Below are 15,035 nucleotides of genomic sequence, written 5' to 3' on the forward strand. Positions count from 1 at the left end.
CTGGTCTGGTGGTTAGTGCTGGGAAGCCCTCTTTCTGGGGCAGCTAGGTGCTCTATAAATTTAATTAACATAATATAACACTGTGCACCAAACTTTCAGGATCAACACGACTATGTCATTGAGTCCCATTTAGATTAACTCTTTGTGAAATATCTTATGTGGATACTGTAAAAATCTACCATGGATCCCCCTGGTTCCACGTTGGCTACCCCTCCTCTAGAACGCAACCATCACCGAACACTGAACGTCCCTGTCCTTCTGAAAACACCCGGGCGAGTTGCTACTACTCAGGTTCCAAAACTTCTGACAACCTCCTCGTCCATGGGAATTGGGAGTCAGGATTAGGGTCCAATAGGGCACTGACCTGCATTACTCGACGTTCAGTCGACCATGACTGACATGTTGGTTTGGGCTCAGCCGCAACGCAGATGCTGACTGGGTTGGTGGCGGCATTCGACGCCCACAACCTCTCATATCTAGAATCAGGGATGTGGCGTGGATTAAAAAAAAACTGGAACCAGGTTGAAAAGCTTTCTTTGTTACAATCAGATTGAGGGCAGCCTTTCAGAGCCTGCAATAGGCACTTTGATGGGTTTGGTAAGTTTCTGTCACCCAGACTTAAACCTTGTTGAAAAAGAAGTCAAGTTTCTTAATTTCGAAGAATACACAGAAAACATATTTATCTGTAAAAGATTTCAAATATTTGAAAAGCTATTTGCACAATGTTTAATCTTTTATAGGTTATCTGGTTGAGCTGAACAGAATTAAAAACACCAAAGTATCCCCCCCAAGCCTAAACCTTAATATCTTTTGCACTCGAATCCCAATTGCTGTTGATTTAATTAAACACCAAGTTAATGGTGATATAATCCACCTAACAATATTCATGGACAAGGAGATGAACAAATTCATATCTTGTTTGAAGAAGCGTCTGAAATTGCTAGAGTTTCCATCAATTGCCCGTCGACCAATCAAGAGCCTTTATTATAAGAACAAATATCAGCTCAAGTATTGATTATTGCGATCCGTGGGGTGCCCATGCTGGTCACTAGCACTCCCCACAGGAAGTCCTCTCTGCTTGCTGGTTAGGATTAGTTTAAAGGTGATGACATTTATTCAGAGGACTGTTTGTGGAACAAAGAGACGAACACGAGAGGATTTGTATCCACAGGGGCTCGCACCACTTTAGAGGAAGAAACTTCCTCCCGGCATATGACGATGCAGAAGCACGAGACAGAGGTACATCGCTTGTTCTTTACGCATCGAGGTCATGGAATGATCTCCCACAACCTACCCCATCTATACGCAACATTATTAAGACTTCTTGGTTTCCAGTCTTGTCACCATCTTACACCCTACTGGGATCACCTTCAGGGCTACAAAAAGATTTCCCTGCTGACGCCACGCCACCACACACCTGATGCTAATCCCCACATATTCTTCAGTCTCACAACTGGGGGGCACCCTGCCGGGGTTTCACCACTTCTGTAAACCTTCCATCTGCCTTTGCTGCACATCTCATCTTAACGGTGCCGGTCCAACCTAGCGACCCCTTGAACCACACCACCCATTTGGGTGCCACTTTCTTGTATCCAGGCACACCCAAGGCTATTCCCTTGCTTTTCTTGTCTATGTGCCTGTCCCTCTCTATTCCTCCTCATAGCTCCTTGTGAGACCTTCCTCCGCGGTCTTTCCTCCTACTTTCATTCATTTTTACTCGACACTACATACCTATGTATGCCCATTTTAAGGGTGTCCCACTCTCTTGCTTTTCCAGTCTTCAAACACCCGCTTCTCCCCATCGTCTTTCCCAGTCACTAAAACAACCCACCGATAACTGCCCATCCTGGAACTTCGCTGCTATTAATCGACAAACGTGTTTTTAGAGAACGACCACAAGTGCGCGGGGTCTCTAAGAAATGCTGATCCTCTGTATATTTCATGGTGGTCAGCATGCTACAGAAATTAAAGGCCGTTCTTGGTTTTTGTCTAGAGAAAAAGTTAGGGAAATCGACAAACTATATCTGACCTTTCTGCAGATCGTCCGTGTCATACGACACGATTAACTTCCACGAGTATCCATCATCATGGCGGCAGTGGCGTATTAACGAATCAGATATTGCAACGGAGCCTACAGAGGCCTCCAGGCAAAACAGGGTCACACATATTGGCCTCTGCTTTTTCCATTGGACCTTGCCTCGGCTAATGAAGCACCTGCCCAATTCTCATTCCATCTGACCAGGTACCAACAGTCACCATCCAGAACCATCTCTTGCTGTCCGCCCACCCCGAGATTCAAAGAGTCAGTCCACCCAACCTCACACATCTGGTGCCACCCAACCTCATACATCCGGTGCTAGCACCCTCTCCCTCTTCATCTCGAGGAAGAGCTTTGAAGATATCCCGGCAATGACCTGCAAAGCCAGTTCCTCTGCCAAGTGCGCCTACAGACCCAGAAGAAGTCTTTTGTTTATTGTTCCTCTGCACCTCCCCCGCCCCTGCTCCACAAGCCCTCTGTAGCAATCCCCGTCCCCAGGTTGTGGGGATGCTATGCAAACACACATTCATTGCTAGATGGCACCAGGGCTTCTGCTAAAAGTGGCCTAAATCAGAACCACCCACCTTAGAATCCCCCCCAATTATAAGGCAGCCCAACTGATGGACGAGCTGGGGGTAGCTATGCCATTGGGAACGCCATAGTGTGGTTGTGACACCACTAGAAATGGTATCGTGGTCTGGCATCAGATTAACGGCTGGTGTAGGCGGGTCAGTTTGTCACCATTTCTGGCGGTGGTTCCACTTGTGAGTAAAACCACCATGTAAATCTGGCGACTCTTCCACGGAACTGCGTGAAATCTGTTCTTGGTATTCGGAGGGAGCACTGCCAGCAGGAGACAGACACTTCTAATGGGAGTACTGCTTTATACCGCCATAGCGCGCATGTGGTTACAGTATGCACATCAAGGAACAGCAGTTCCACCAGTGCGTACATGCCACAGGTACATGCGGCCAATGAGTTTCTTACGCCCAACAGTCACCGGCGGGCAACCGGGCATGATTTCACAGCCAGCAGCTTTATAGCTCTAATCACAAAAATGGAGAGGGGGAGTTTGAGCCCCCACACGTCTCCCAAGGCAATAGAGCCAAAACACAATAAAGTAAAGTGGCTGTGCGATACCTTTTACGTCAGTGGTTTTTTTTTTACAAATCACTGGGTTCCTATTTGGGACCATACCTATGGTACCATATGTAGTACCGCGCGATGGGCCGCTTGATGATTGAGGGACTACAGAGGACATCGTCTCTCTCCAGACGAGATGGCAGTATGCCCTTAGTGAGGGTGGAGGAGTACTGAGAGCAGAGAGGAATCACTCTGGTCTCTTCAGTGCATGGTTTTTAATATGTTAGGCCAGGATTTTAGGGATTCGCGGCCCTGACGAATGCTGCCCAACCAGTACAGGCAATTAAAATGAGGGCGTAAACATGTTGGCACAGGACGATGGTTCTAGCCATTGCGCTCTCGCTCCATTACATAGTTGTTTTTAGATGCACCAGAGACTACCACTATTAAAAGGTAAAGACCCGTTTACCCCTAGCTACTTTTAGTTTTATCTGGATCCTCGGTTTGTCCGGGAAATATCTGATCTAAGAACTCCTTTCAACGGGTCCACTAGGAGGTCGCGTCCGCCCTGGTGGTAATGTCCTGCCAGGGTGGGGAGAGGTTGCCTATGATGAAGCATATCACATTACGTGGGCGAGGCTTCCGCTTCCAAAAGATTTATCTTCTTTCAACCCATCAGTAAGTCCAAATAGGGAACCAATGATTATTTTTAAAAAATTTAAAAAACGCGGACGCAAAAGGCATCATACAGCCATCTTATTTTATTGTGTTTCGGTTAAGCAACTTTATAGGTCATTGACTGTCTTCCATCACATCTTTCGCCACCAGGCTTTTCATCCGTATAGTGTATATTTTACAGACCTGAACCATTGTGTTTAAAAAACGAATGTACTTTTTGTACCTCATGGTATTGTATACAGCGGTCTGTTGTGTCGCTGGCTCAGGCTTGGATACATATATACATAATCAATAATACAATGATTAAAATAGAAATATAAGGAACACTACTTGAAGCATCAGAAAGTTACTGTCCTCTATCAGCACAGCGCTCTCCAAGGGAGATCTCATTGCATTCTGTGCGAGGGTCTGTTTTCCTGTATCCCCTCATCTTACCACCCCAAAGCACCTTACAATAATCGATGCTAAGAAAGACGTCAAGGTGGCTTTCTGACTTACCTTCTGCGGCGCATCCTCCAGGCCCCACCACCATAGGGGGCTGCTCCAGGAGACAAAGGCCAAGTTCTCGCCAGCAAAGGCAAGTGCCCAGAAGACCAGGAGAACCATCCCATGGCCACGTGTCCGGTCTTGTGTCAGAACCCGCGTCCGCTCAAGGTGCAGCAGGTAGAGGGTGAAGATCCAGCCGGCCATAGTCAGTAAGGAGTAGGTCAACATGTAGCCGTAGAGGACTCCGACACCAGCGACCTGCCAGACGAGGCCACCCAGGGGCAGGACGAGGAGCAACACTGTGACCAGCAGCTGCAGTTTGTAGAGCCGTGAGCGGGGAATGTACTTAGGCTCCATAAGGCGCCCATAGCGGGAGTAGCAGGCGGATTGCAGCGCCCCCAGTAGGAGGCAGAAGCTGAGCAGGACGGACGGCACCAGGGTGGAGAAGAAGCAAGGGGCAAAGCCCTGCTGGATCCAGGCAGCAGAGACAGAGGCATTGTTCTCACAGTAGCTGCCAAGCATCCCCATTGCGAGCCGGGGACAAGACCTGGCGAGGAAACACAAGGAAGAGAAGCTTGAACATTTCACACCACAGAAAACTCAAAAGCTTGAGCAAGCGCATCATGGAGACATCCAACGACAGAGGGTAACACCTACAGCTGGCACAACGGAAACATCAGGAAACACATCACAATGAGGACAAGAAAAGCTTAAACTTGAACAAGCAATCATGGAGACGCCTGGCGACAGCGGGGACATTTCACAAAACAGAGGGGACAGCAAAAGGCTCAACTTAGGCAGGAGCATCATTGAGATATCTGGCGACAGAGGACACACTTGTGCCACAGAACAAAAACAGACAACTGGCACAGGAGCATCATTAAGAGATCTAATGAGAGGGCACAGCATTCTACAACTGGCGCAATATCACCACGAATAGAGCAAAATGAAATCTGAAACTTGAGTATGACCATCATGAGATGTCTACGGACAAAGGGCACGGCACAAAAATGTACCGTGACATAAGAGCAGCACGAAAACATCCAATGACACAACACAATACAAAACTGTAAATTATGAATGAAATGAAAAGGAGTTTTATAAAGCGCGGACAGTTACCCTGAGGCATCCAGGCGCTGATGGATAGAGGAACTTCTGCTGGGGTGGATCGCTGGTGGATGATTTTATTTAGATATTTTTTTGGTTGAAAAGAAAGATTTTCAGTTGTTTACGAAAGGTGAGCAGGTTCGGGTTAGATCTTAGGTGGAGGGGGAGAGAGTTCCACATCTTGGATGCATTGTAGGAAAAGCTACGACCACCTGCTCTGGCTCTTCGTATCTGTGGAACGGCAGTTAAAAAGGCTTTCGATGAGCGGAGTTCTTTTTTTAGATGGTAGGGGGTGATCAAAGAATGATTGATCAACGGCCCCGATCTCCAGAAGGATTGGTGGGTAATGCACATGGACTTGAATTTGATCCTCTCTCTGACAGGGAGCCAATGCAGGGATTTCAGGCCAGACCCTATAGAGTTCCTTCGCGAAATTCCGAGGAGGGTGTGTGCAGCGCAGTTCTGGACCCGCTGAAGTTTGTTTAAGCAGTATTCTGGGGATCCCAGATATAGAGCGTTGCTGTAGTCTATACCAGACTGAATTAGGCCCTGGATGACTACCTGTTTTGCCTCAAAAGGGAGGAGTGGTGGGATTTTTTTGAGTTGCCTAATTAGGCCGAAGCAGGTTGCTGACACTTTAGTGACTTGTGTTTTAAAAGTCAGAGCTTTGTCTAGCCATACTCCAAGGCTCTTTATGTTGTCTTTGGGTGCGGGGGGATCGCCTAGGCTAGGGGCCACAGAAGCTCTAGAGTGGAAGGGGACTGAGAGCCGAGGAGCATTAGCTCCGTCTTGTCCCTGTTGAGCTTTAGGCATGAGCTTGTCATCCAGCTCTTTACCTGCTCCAGGCAGGGAATCAGGTTGGTTTGTGATTGCTGGCTATCCTTGTGTGCAAGGGAGACCACTAGCTGAGTGTCGTCCGCATAGGGGACGATGGTAATGCCGTGCGGACGAACAATCTCTGCCAGTGGTCTCATGTATGCATTGAAAAGCGTGGGGCTAAGTGAGGAGCCCTGTGGCACCCCACACCCCAGAGGCTTGCTTGCGGAGACTGAGGCTCCTTCAAAGACACTGAAGGTACGGTCTTTTAAAAAGGATTTAAGCCAGGCCAGGGCTTCTCCAGATATTCCCAGACTTAGAAGGCGGTGGGGGAGGATTTGATGGTTCACCGTGTCAAATGCGGCGCTCAGATCAAGGAGGATCACTGCCACTGCTCCTCCCTGATCTAAGATCCGCCTTGCCTCCTCTGTAACCGCTACCAGGGCCATCTCCGTACCATGGTTGGGTCGGAAGCCAGTCTGTGTAGTGTCCAGCAGTTGGTTACTCTCGAAGAATTTAGTTAGACAGGTGTTAACATGCTTTTCAAGGAGTTTGCTTGTCCAGGGGAGTAGTGAGATAGGCCGATAGTTATTGAGGTTGCAAGGGTCGAGGTTGTTTTTTTTTTTTAAACTGCACGTACCCTCGCATGTTTCCATGTTAGTGGGACTGTGCTAGTTGTTATCGAGGAGTTCAGCAGTTCCAGTAGTGTGGGGAGAATTGCCTGTCCAACCGAAATCAGTGAGTTTGGTGGGGCAGGATCACAAGGTGAGCCAGATTTTATTTGGTGCATTAACGAGTCTAGTGTGACTGAGTCTAGTTGTGGGAGGTGGGCTAAGGTGTTGTAGGGAGATACCTCTGTTTCTGATACGGAGGAGTAGCTTTTGGAGGAGGGTTCTGCTCCCTTGTTTGGAAAGGATGTGTAGATATTATTTATTTTCGTAAAAAAGAACTCAGCTAGATCGTCACATCGCGGGGGTTCAGTGGGGTTGGTGGTTGAGGGCGGGGGAAGCGTGGTGAGGCTTTTTACCGTTCGGTACATTTCTTTGGACTTGCACTTGGCTGCCATTATTTTAGCCTCATAGTAGGCTCATTGGGTCAGCTTTATTGCGGACTTACAGGCTCTGATGGCATCTCTGTATATAGTTTTATCCGTGGCCATGTAGTTTAGACGCCACTTCCTTTCAAGCCTCTTACAGGTACGTTTTTTTCCCGGAGCTCTTCCGTGTACCAGGGGGCTGTATTAGGGTGTCTTGAAGATCTGGTGAAGCCGAGGGGTAGTATGCAGTCTAGTGAGCTCGTGATCCAGTTGTTGTACTCGATGTTGCCTTTTGAGGGGTCACTGTTGAGCACCGGTTTAGTTGTGGTGAGGTTGCTAGCCCATTTATCCGGACAGAGTTTGGACCAGTTCCTAGATCTGGAGGGGAGGTGGGGGGGATGGGACACGCTTGCGTGTGGTCCAGGTGATTGGAATGAGGAAGTGATCAGTCCATGGGAGGCAGGTGGGGGCACCAACGGTTAGTTGGGGGCAGTTGCTAAAAACGGGATCTAGCAAGTGGCCTAGTATGTGGGTGTGGGAGGGGACGAGCTGTTCTAGTTCGATTGCTGCTAGACTAGCTAGGAGTTCGTTGGCGACATTGTCCTGATTGTTGTCGAAATGTATATTAAGGTCGCCTAATATTGTGAAGTTTGCCAATAAGGTGGTTAATTCGGCCACGGTATGAGGAAGTGCAGTGGGGAATTGTTTGGGTGTTCCGGGGGGGGCGGTAGATAAGGATGCCCGTGAAACTTTTGTTGGGGGAGAATTTGATGGTGAAGTGCAGGCTTTCACAGTCTGCGATGGGCTCAGGTGTGCATCGGCAGGTATAAGTGTCTTTATAAATGATGGCGAGCCCCCCGCCTTTTCCCTGAGCGCGGTCTAAGCGTGCAATCTGGTAGCCTGGTGTGAGTGCTTGAACCAGGTCAGGTTCAGATGCCTGGGTGAGCCAAGTTTCGGTCAAGAAGAGTATATCTGGCATGAGCTCATCCAGCAGCATTGAATTCTCCAGACGGTGTTTTGGGAGACATCTGCAGTTTAGTAACAACATTTTGTATTCCCAGAGCTCCTCCTTCTGCAGAGGGCTGGAGAGTTGTATTTTGCAGTGAGGGCATTGATGGGGGATTTCCAGAGGGTGGAAAGTTTGGCCACACTTGGCTTTGTTAGTGTGCCATGGCTGGTAGAGGGTATCCATGCTGTATTGCCTATTTGTTCTCGTACGTGAGGGAAAGGTTGTTGGGGGGGGTGGCCCCTTGCCCCGACAAGCCGCGGACGGGCGCAAACGGGCTCGCCTTTGGCGCGCCTTCGGCGCGCTGACTGTGCGCCCGCTGCGCGTCCTGTGAATGCACATCTTTGTAGTGGCGGAAGGGGCGTGGCCTCCTGGCAGTGGGCGTGGCCTGTGGCTTGCGAGTCTAATGGCGGCTGTAATTTTTTCCGACCCGCGGCGGTGTTGTCACGAGCAGCGCGGGGATATTTCAGCAGGTCTGCAAGGGGGGGGGGAAGTGCCCAGGGAGCAGAGTGTTACAGGTAAAAACAGTTTTGACAATGATACAATTTTAAAAATGCGAGCGATATCTCCCGGCTTCCGCCTCAGAAGTCAGTTCTCTAGTGTGCGCTAGTCGTTCAGTGCACCTTAAGTAAAGTAAAAAGGGGCTTGGCCTCCCGGCAGTGGGCGTGGCCTGTGGCATGCGAGGCTAATGGCGGCTGTAACTTTTTCCGACCCGCGGCAGCGTTGTCACGAGCTGCGCGGGGATATTTCAGCAGGTCTGCAAGGGGGAGGGGTAGTGCCCAGGGAGAAGTGTTACAGGTAAAAACAGTTTTGACAATGATACAATTTTAAAAATGCGAGCGATATCTCCCGGCTTCCGCCTCAGGAGTCAGTTCAAATTAGACCCCAGTACACTACTAAAACACTCTACTCTGACCTGGTTGATACCTACCTAGGAGTTCCATAGCTGCTACCTGGGGCAAGCCACATTAGAGAATAAACCCACACACGAATACACTTTCTTCCTCCAATAGCTGCCAGTGAGGATCAAAGTTCTAATAAAGGACTGGGACGGTAACCGAGCTCACAGAGTGCGGTGGCTCTGGTAGACATACATGCTGCCGAGGAAGGCAGCTTCAGAGTCATACACTTTTCTGTGCAGGAGGCTGATGATACACAGGAACATGGTTCTTATCTCTGCTACTAAAAGTGCCAGAAATAAACGAGTCCCCTCAAACATTTGTTTGCATTATATATTTAAATTGTTCCTCATAGTGTATAGTCCATGACACTTTTCACTGTCTGATGTTATTTATTTTAATACATCTTTTTCATTAATTACCTTTGAGTATAGTAATTTATAAGATGTGGAGTGAAAACACAGACAATAAATATACATTTCTAATGTCTTTTATATTTCCTTATAATTAATTCACACAAAAATATTTTGAAGACAGTTAACAAATCATGCAGGCAGATGGAACCACTGACAAAAAGACGTAAACATTTTTAAATATCCAAAGCACAACTCTTTCCAAGGGACCAACTACCCAAAAGAACATACATTTATAACTTTCAAGCATTAAATTAGTTAGGAAATGGCTCCCTCACCTCTACTGCAAAACATTTAGGGCCAGATGTAGGTGGCCAAAGAGCGATCGGTAACGCTGCAAATCGTAGAATTTCAGCGTTACCGATCGCTATTAACCCCTGTGAGATGTAGAGGCAGAAACACCTAATCGCTAAATAAGGAATCACTAATAACAACGGAAAACAACTACCGATTCCTTATTTACCGAAAATGGCACACCGACTCACTATTTAGCGATTAGCAAAATAAGGAATCGCTAAAATATATCGCAAGGCAATGTACATAAACTCGCTATTACCGAATCCTTAAAAAAAAAAAATCGCTAATTAAGAGTCGCAAATAACCACGAACTCAAAGCAGGTGGTAACCAGGTGCACAGCATAAAAACAGCCCCAGAATGCATCAGCCTGAACACAATGGCAGACCTCTACGTCATAGCAAGGCGGTTAAGGGTACGGGCTGCAGCACAAAGGATCTGGAGACGACAGGAACGCGTATACAGATTGCGTATCACCTCATTCCAACTCACAGAGGCTGAAATCCATGAGAGGTACAGGCTTCACCCAAACACCATTCTGGACCTGATACAGGACCTGCACCCATTCCTGGAGCACCAGACACCAAGAGCGCACGCAATATCAACTCTTGTACAAGTACTCTGTTGCCTGCACCTACTGGCATCTGGCAGTTACCAGTTCCCACACGTCATAGGGTGCATTGACGGAACACATATACCAATCTGCCCCCCCCCCCCGCTACGACTGAGTACATCTACCGCAATCGCAAATCCACACATTCTATAAATGTACAGGTTATATGTGATGCTTCTCACATCATCACCGACATAGCTGCAAAATTCCCAGGGGGCACGCATGATTCCTACATATTCAGGAACAGTGGAATCTATACCCGTCTCGCTGCGAGTGAATTTGGAGAAGGCTACCTGGTAGGTAAATCCATGCGACACACCCTGAAGTATACATTTGATGCAACGATTGCTGACTGTGAATAATTTTCCTTTCTTTTACACTTAGGTGATAGCGCATATGCGGTGCGTGCTTTCATCCTGAAGCCGTACCTCAACCCATCTACCCCAAGTGAAAGGAGATATAAGGTGGCACATAAATCTACGCGCAATGTGGTGGAGCGTACTTTTGGACTCCTCAAAAGCAGGTTCCGCTGCCTCCACAAGAGTGGAGGTGCACGGCAGTACCGGCCCCTTATCTGCTGCAAAATGATAGCTGCATGTGGCATGCTGCATAACCTTGCCACAAAGAGGGGGACACCCGTGGAAATCAGTGATTCAGAGGATGAGGATGAGGAATGTCCACAGCCACAGCACCGCGCAGCGGGTGTCGCAGCTGCACCAGATGGGAGACAGAGACGGGCAGAGATCACACACACAACTATTTCGGAGTAAGTAATGAGACAAAGCTAGTAACTGCAATTGTGTGACGGTGTTTAATTGACCTTCAGTCAGGCAATTGTACAGCACACCGCAACACTATGATGGCCTCACAGTGCCTGGTCAAGCCAAACATGGCATAGTCACTCCACCATGCAACATCCCTAGTCCCATCATTGTGTCCAATGGGTTACGTCACTCACCACCCAATGGAATGTGATGGCAGTGCTCATCTACTACACCCACGCGCAGCACTGCTGCGTTCAGCAGGCACACTGTCGTCGCCAGTGCTGTGTCCTGCGGCTGAACCGTGCCTACCACTGCGCCTCCTGTTCTCCTGTAATGGGGGGGGGGTGATGCTGCTGCGGCTTGTTGCCTCCTCACTCTCAGCCCCATCCCCCCGACCCGGTGGCAGCAATTTGGTTGGTCTGAAGCACCTCCAAAGCACTGGTGACTGTTACCAACCCCTGGGTGATGTCACGGCTGCACTTGGCCATCTCCAATTGCATGGCCACTGAGCGCCTGCTGCGGACATGGGTGGCATTGCACAGCCCGTTAACCGCCTTAGTGTGCCCTTCCAGTCTCTGTCTGTCCCTGCGCCTTGCACCACGGTCGCTATCAATCTTGCTGCATAACAGCCTCACAGCATCAGACATCTCCTTCATGCCCTCTGCTTCGGTGTTGTTGAGGCAGTATATGGCCTGCTTCATTTCATTGATGTGTCTATTGTTTGCCACCATCTGGCGTTGCATTGCCCTCATTGTTTTTCCTTGCAGGCGCTGCACTTTAAGCATCCGTCCCTCCAGACCAGAGAAGACACTGGACTCCTCTGCCTCAGGACTGTGTGCCCTTTGTCTGCATCTACGTTGCCAACCTCCATGGAGGACTGTGTTACAGATGCCTGTCTATCATCCTGCGGGGTCTGTTGTGCTCACTGGCTCTCATCCTCTATGCCCTCCATCACCTGGAGGCTACCCACTGTATACCTCCTGGCACGTGGTGGCGGTGGTGGTGGTGGTGTGGCGTCAGCAGGTGATAGGACATCCTGCTCCAGTGTGATTTGCTCCCTGGAAGCCTCTCCTGTCTCCCCTTCTGCAGCCTTGCGCGATGTTTCGCCTTTGGATACAGAATGTACTAATACTCACTTGTCTGGCAGCTCCACCAATGCACCTCAATCTTGGCCCAAGCCTCTTGCACAGTTCAGCCAAGCCAGCACACGTCAGTCCTGACCTGTGGCGCTCACACAGCTCCACCAATGCACGTCAGTCCTGGCCCGAGCCTCTTGCACAGTTCATCCAACGCACGTCAGTCCTGCCCCAAGGGTCTCACATTCTGACAAAGCACATTTTCACTGATCTAAAGACCTTCATATTTCATGCTGCCCTCCGAACACGTGGCTTCATGTATTCATAGATCACCATCTCCCTCTAGTGACTGAATCTGCCACTTCCCCTCAGGTTCAAGGGCTGAGCGTTACACAACAGAAACATGCAGCGTCACGGCCACTAGTGACGCCTGGTGTGCTCTTGCACCTGTGTGCTGTAGCATGGCACGCTCTCACAAAGACAGTCAGTGCACCTCTGCCCTCACCAGGGAGTCAGGGACGAAGCAGCACTCAGCACCAGGGCTCCCTCCATGACCCTGCACCTCTCTGCGCTTTAGCACAGTACCCACAGAGACCAGTGCATGGAGGGACCCTCACAAGGGGGAGCTGCGGGCTTACCAGGAGCGAGCCAGGGGTGCAGCAGCAGGCAGGGCTCAGCACAAGGGCTCCTTCCCTGACCTTGCACCTCTATGCGCTTTAGCACAGTACCCACAGAGACCAGTGCATGGAGGGACCTTCACAAGGGGGTGAAGGGGAAGCTGCGGGCTTACCAGGAGCGAGCCAGGGGTGCAGCAGCAGGCAGGGCTCAGCAGAAGGGCTCCCTCCCTGACCTTGCGCCTTATGCGCTGTAGCACAGTCCCCCAGTGAACAGTGCGGGGGGGGTGGGACTGATTGGGGGGGGGGGCAAGGGGGGCCTACGGACTTACCAGGAGGCAGTCAATCAGGGGTGCAGCAGCAGGCAGGGTTCAGTGCCTGGGCTCCCTCCCTGGCCTTGCACCTCTACGTGCAGTAGTACAGCACCCCTCAGAGTGCAGGGCATGGAGGGGTCCTCGCCAGGGGGCAGGAGGGACCTCCGGACTTACCAGGGGATCAGCACCATGGCTGCCTCCCTGGCCTTGCACCTCTACGTGCTGTAGCACAGCACCCCTCAGAGTGCAGGGCGTGGAGGGGTCCTCGCCACGGGGCAGGAGAGACCTCCGGACTTACCAGGGGATCCGCGCAAGGGCTCCCTCCCTGGCCTTGCACCTCTACGTGCTGTAGTACAGCACCCCCAGAGAGCAGGGAATGGAGGGACCCTCACCAGGGGGCAGGAGGGACCTCCGGACTTACCAGGGGATCAGCGCAAGGGCTCCCTCCCTGAACTTGCACCTCTGTGAGCTGTGGATGAGCTCCCCTCAGAGAGCAGTGCATGGGGGACCCTCACCAGAAGGAAGGGGGAGCTGCAGACTTACCAGGAGTCAGTCAGGGTGCACCAGTAGGCAGAACTCGGGAGCACTCACACCAGGACCCCGGCTCTGCCTGCTCTCACAGGCATGCAAGGTTAGGGTGACTCGGCATGTTTTCTACCAAGTAGCCCATGGGTCCTAGCGCCGCCTCCCCGCCTGTGTCCCCCGGGTCCTAGCACGCACCGGGTTCCGAAGGCGCTGTACTCTTTCAAGGCGCTAGCAGTAGCACCTACTCTCTGTACTGAAGGACCCCACGGGGGCTTGGGACAAGAGGGCGGCCCCCCCAAATCACGGCAGACAATGAGCTTTTCGACAGTGTTTCACAGATTGAAGCCCTCTGCAGCCAACCGGCCAGCCAGCCATTTACCGTGGCAACGGCAGTAACTGTGACCATTCACCCATAGACTGATCTCGCTCAAAGATGTTTAACAATCATAGACACGTTGCATTCAGTGTTGACTTCACCTGAGGGTATAGTTGGGCATATTATTGCAGCTGTCCTGTGCGCCCCCCTATCTCCCCGCTCCCCAAATGTGTCTTTATGGTAAGTGTTGACATAGGCAGGGGGCAGTCGTGTCAGTGACGTCAGGGCTCCCTGCCCCGGCTCATTATACTCTTCTGTTACCTGTTTATTTATTTATTTATTTAATGCGTTTTTATATAGCGCGGACTTTACCCGAAGGTGTCAGAGCGCTTCACAATAGGAGCAGAAATGATACATAAGGAGAAAAATTACAAGTGACATGTTACAAAATCAAACGTTACGGTCCATGAGGCAATAGTGACATTAGTGCAAGTATCAGGAGCAAACAACATACAAGAGGTAGCAAACGATACGTTACAAAAGAAAAAAAAGTGACGTGTGCAGGTTACAAGAGCATACAAAGTACACAGAGGTCAATAAATGGCAGACACTCAAAACACTAAAACAAAAGTTACGTTACATGAGGCAGTGGTGGCCGTTGTGCAAGTATCAAAAGCAACCCAAAATACAAGAGGTAGCAAACGATACGTTACAAAAGGAAAAGTGACGTCTGCATGTTATACAAGAGTGCAAAGTACAAGTAGAGGTATAATACTGCACTAAATGGCAGACACTCAACACACAAAAACACACTGGGAATGCACTTCTATAGGCATGGAGAACAGAATTTCCTAAAACGTAAGGACTTCCTTCAGAAGATAGAGGACGTAGATTAAATTTGGAAGTGTCTTTGAAGGAGGAGAGCTTTGAGGTCAGTTTTGAAGGCCTGGGAAGAG

At 49.9% G+C, this 15,035-nt stretch overlaps 1 protein-coding gene across 1 annotated transcript in view; it reads right to left on the reverse strand.

Moving 5' to 3' along the window:
* Window positions 1-13,917, reverse strand: part of ABCB6 (ATP binding cassette subfamily B member 6 (LAN blood group)) — a 227,452-nt gene extending 213,535 nt beyond the window's left edge. Inside the window, exons 1-2 of the mRNA XM_085650098.1 lie at window positions 13,782-13,917; window positions 4,298-4,832 (exon numbers count right to left, since the gene is read on the reverse strand). Of these exons, the coding sequence (XP_085506224.1) occupies window positions 4,298-4,813 (516 nt within the window). The 5' untranslated portion in view covers window positions 4,814-4,832; window positions 13,782-13,917. The remainder of the gene's footprint in view (window positions 1-4,297; window positions 4,833-13,781) is intronic.
* Between the last annotated feature and the right edge of the window lie 1,118 nt (window positions 13,918-15,035).

The sequence above is a fragment of the Triturus cristatus genome, chromosome 3_2, assembly GCF_964204655.1.
Source record: "Triturus cristatus chromosome 3_2, aTriCri1.1, whole genome shotgun sequence".
In the NCBI taxonomy this organism is placed as follows: domain Eukaryota; kingdom Metazoa; phylum Chordata; class Amphibia; order Caudata; family Salamandridae; genus Triturus; species Triturus cristatus.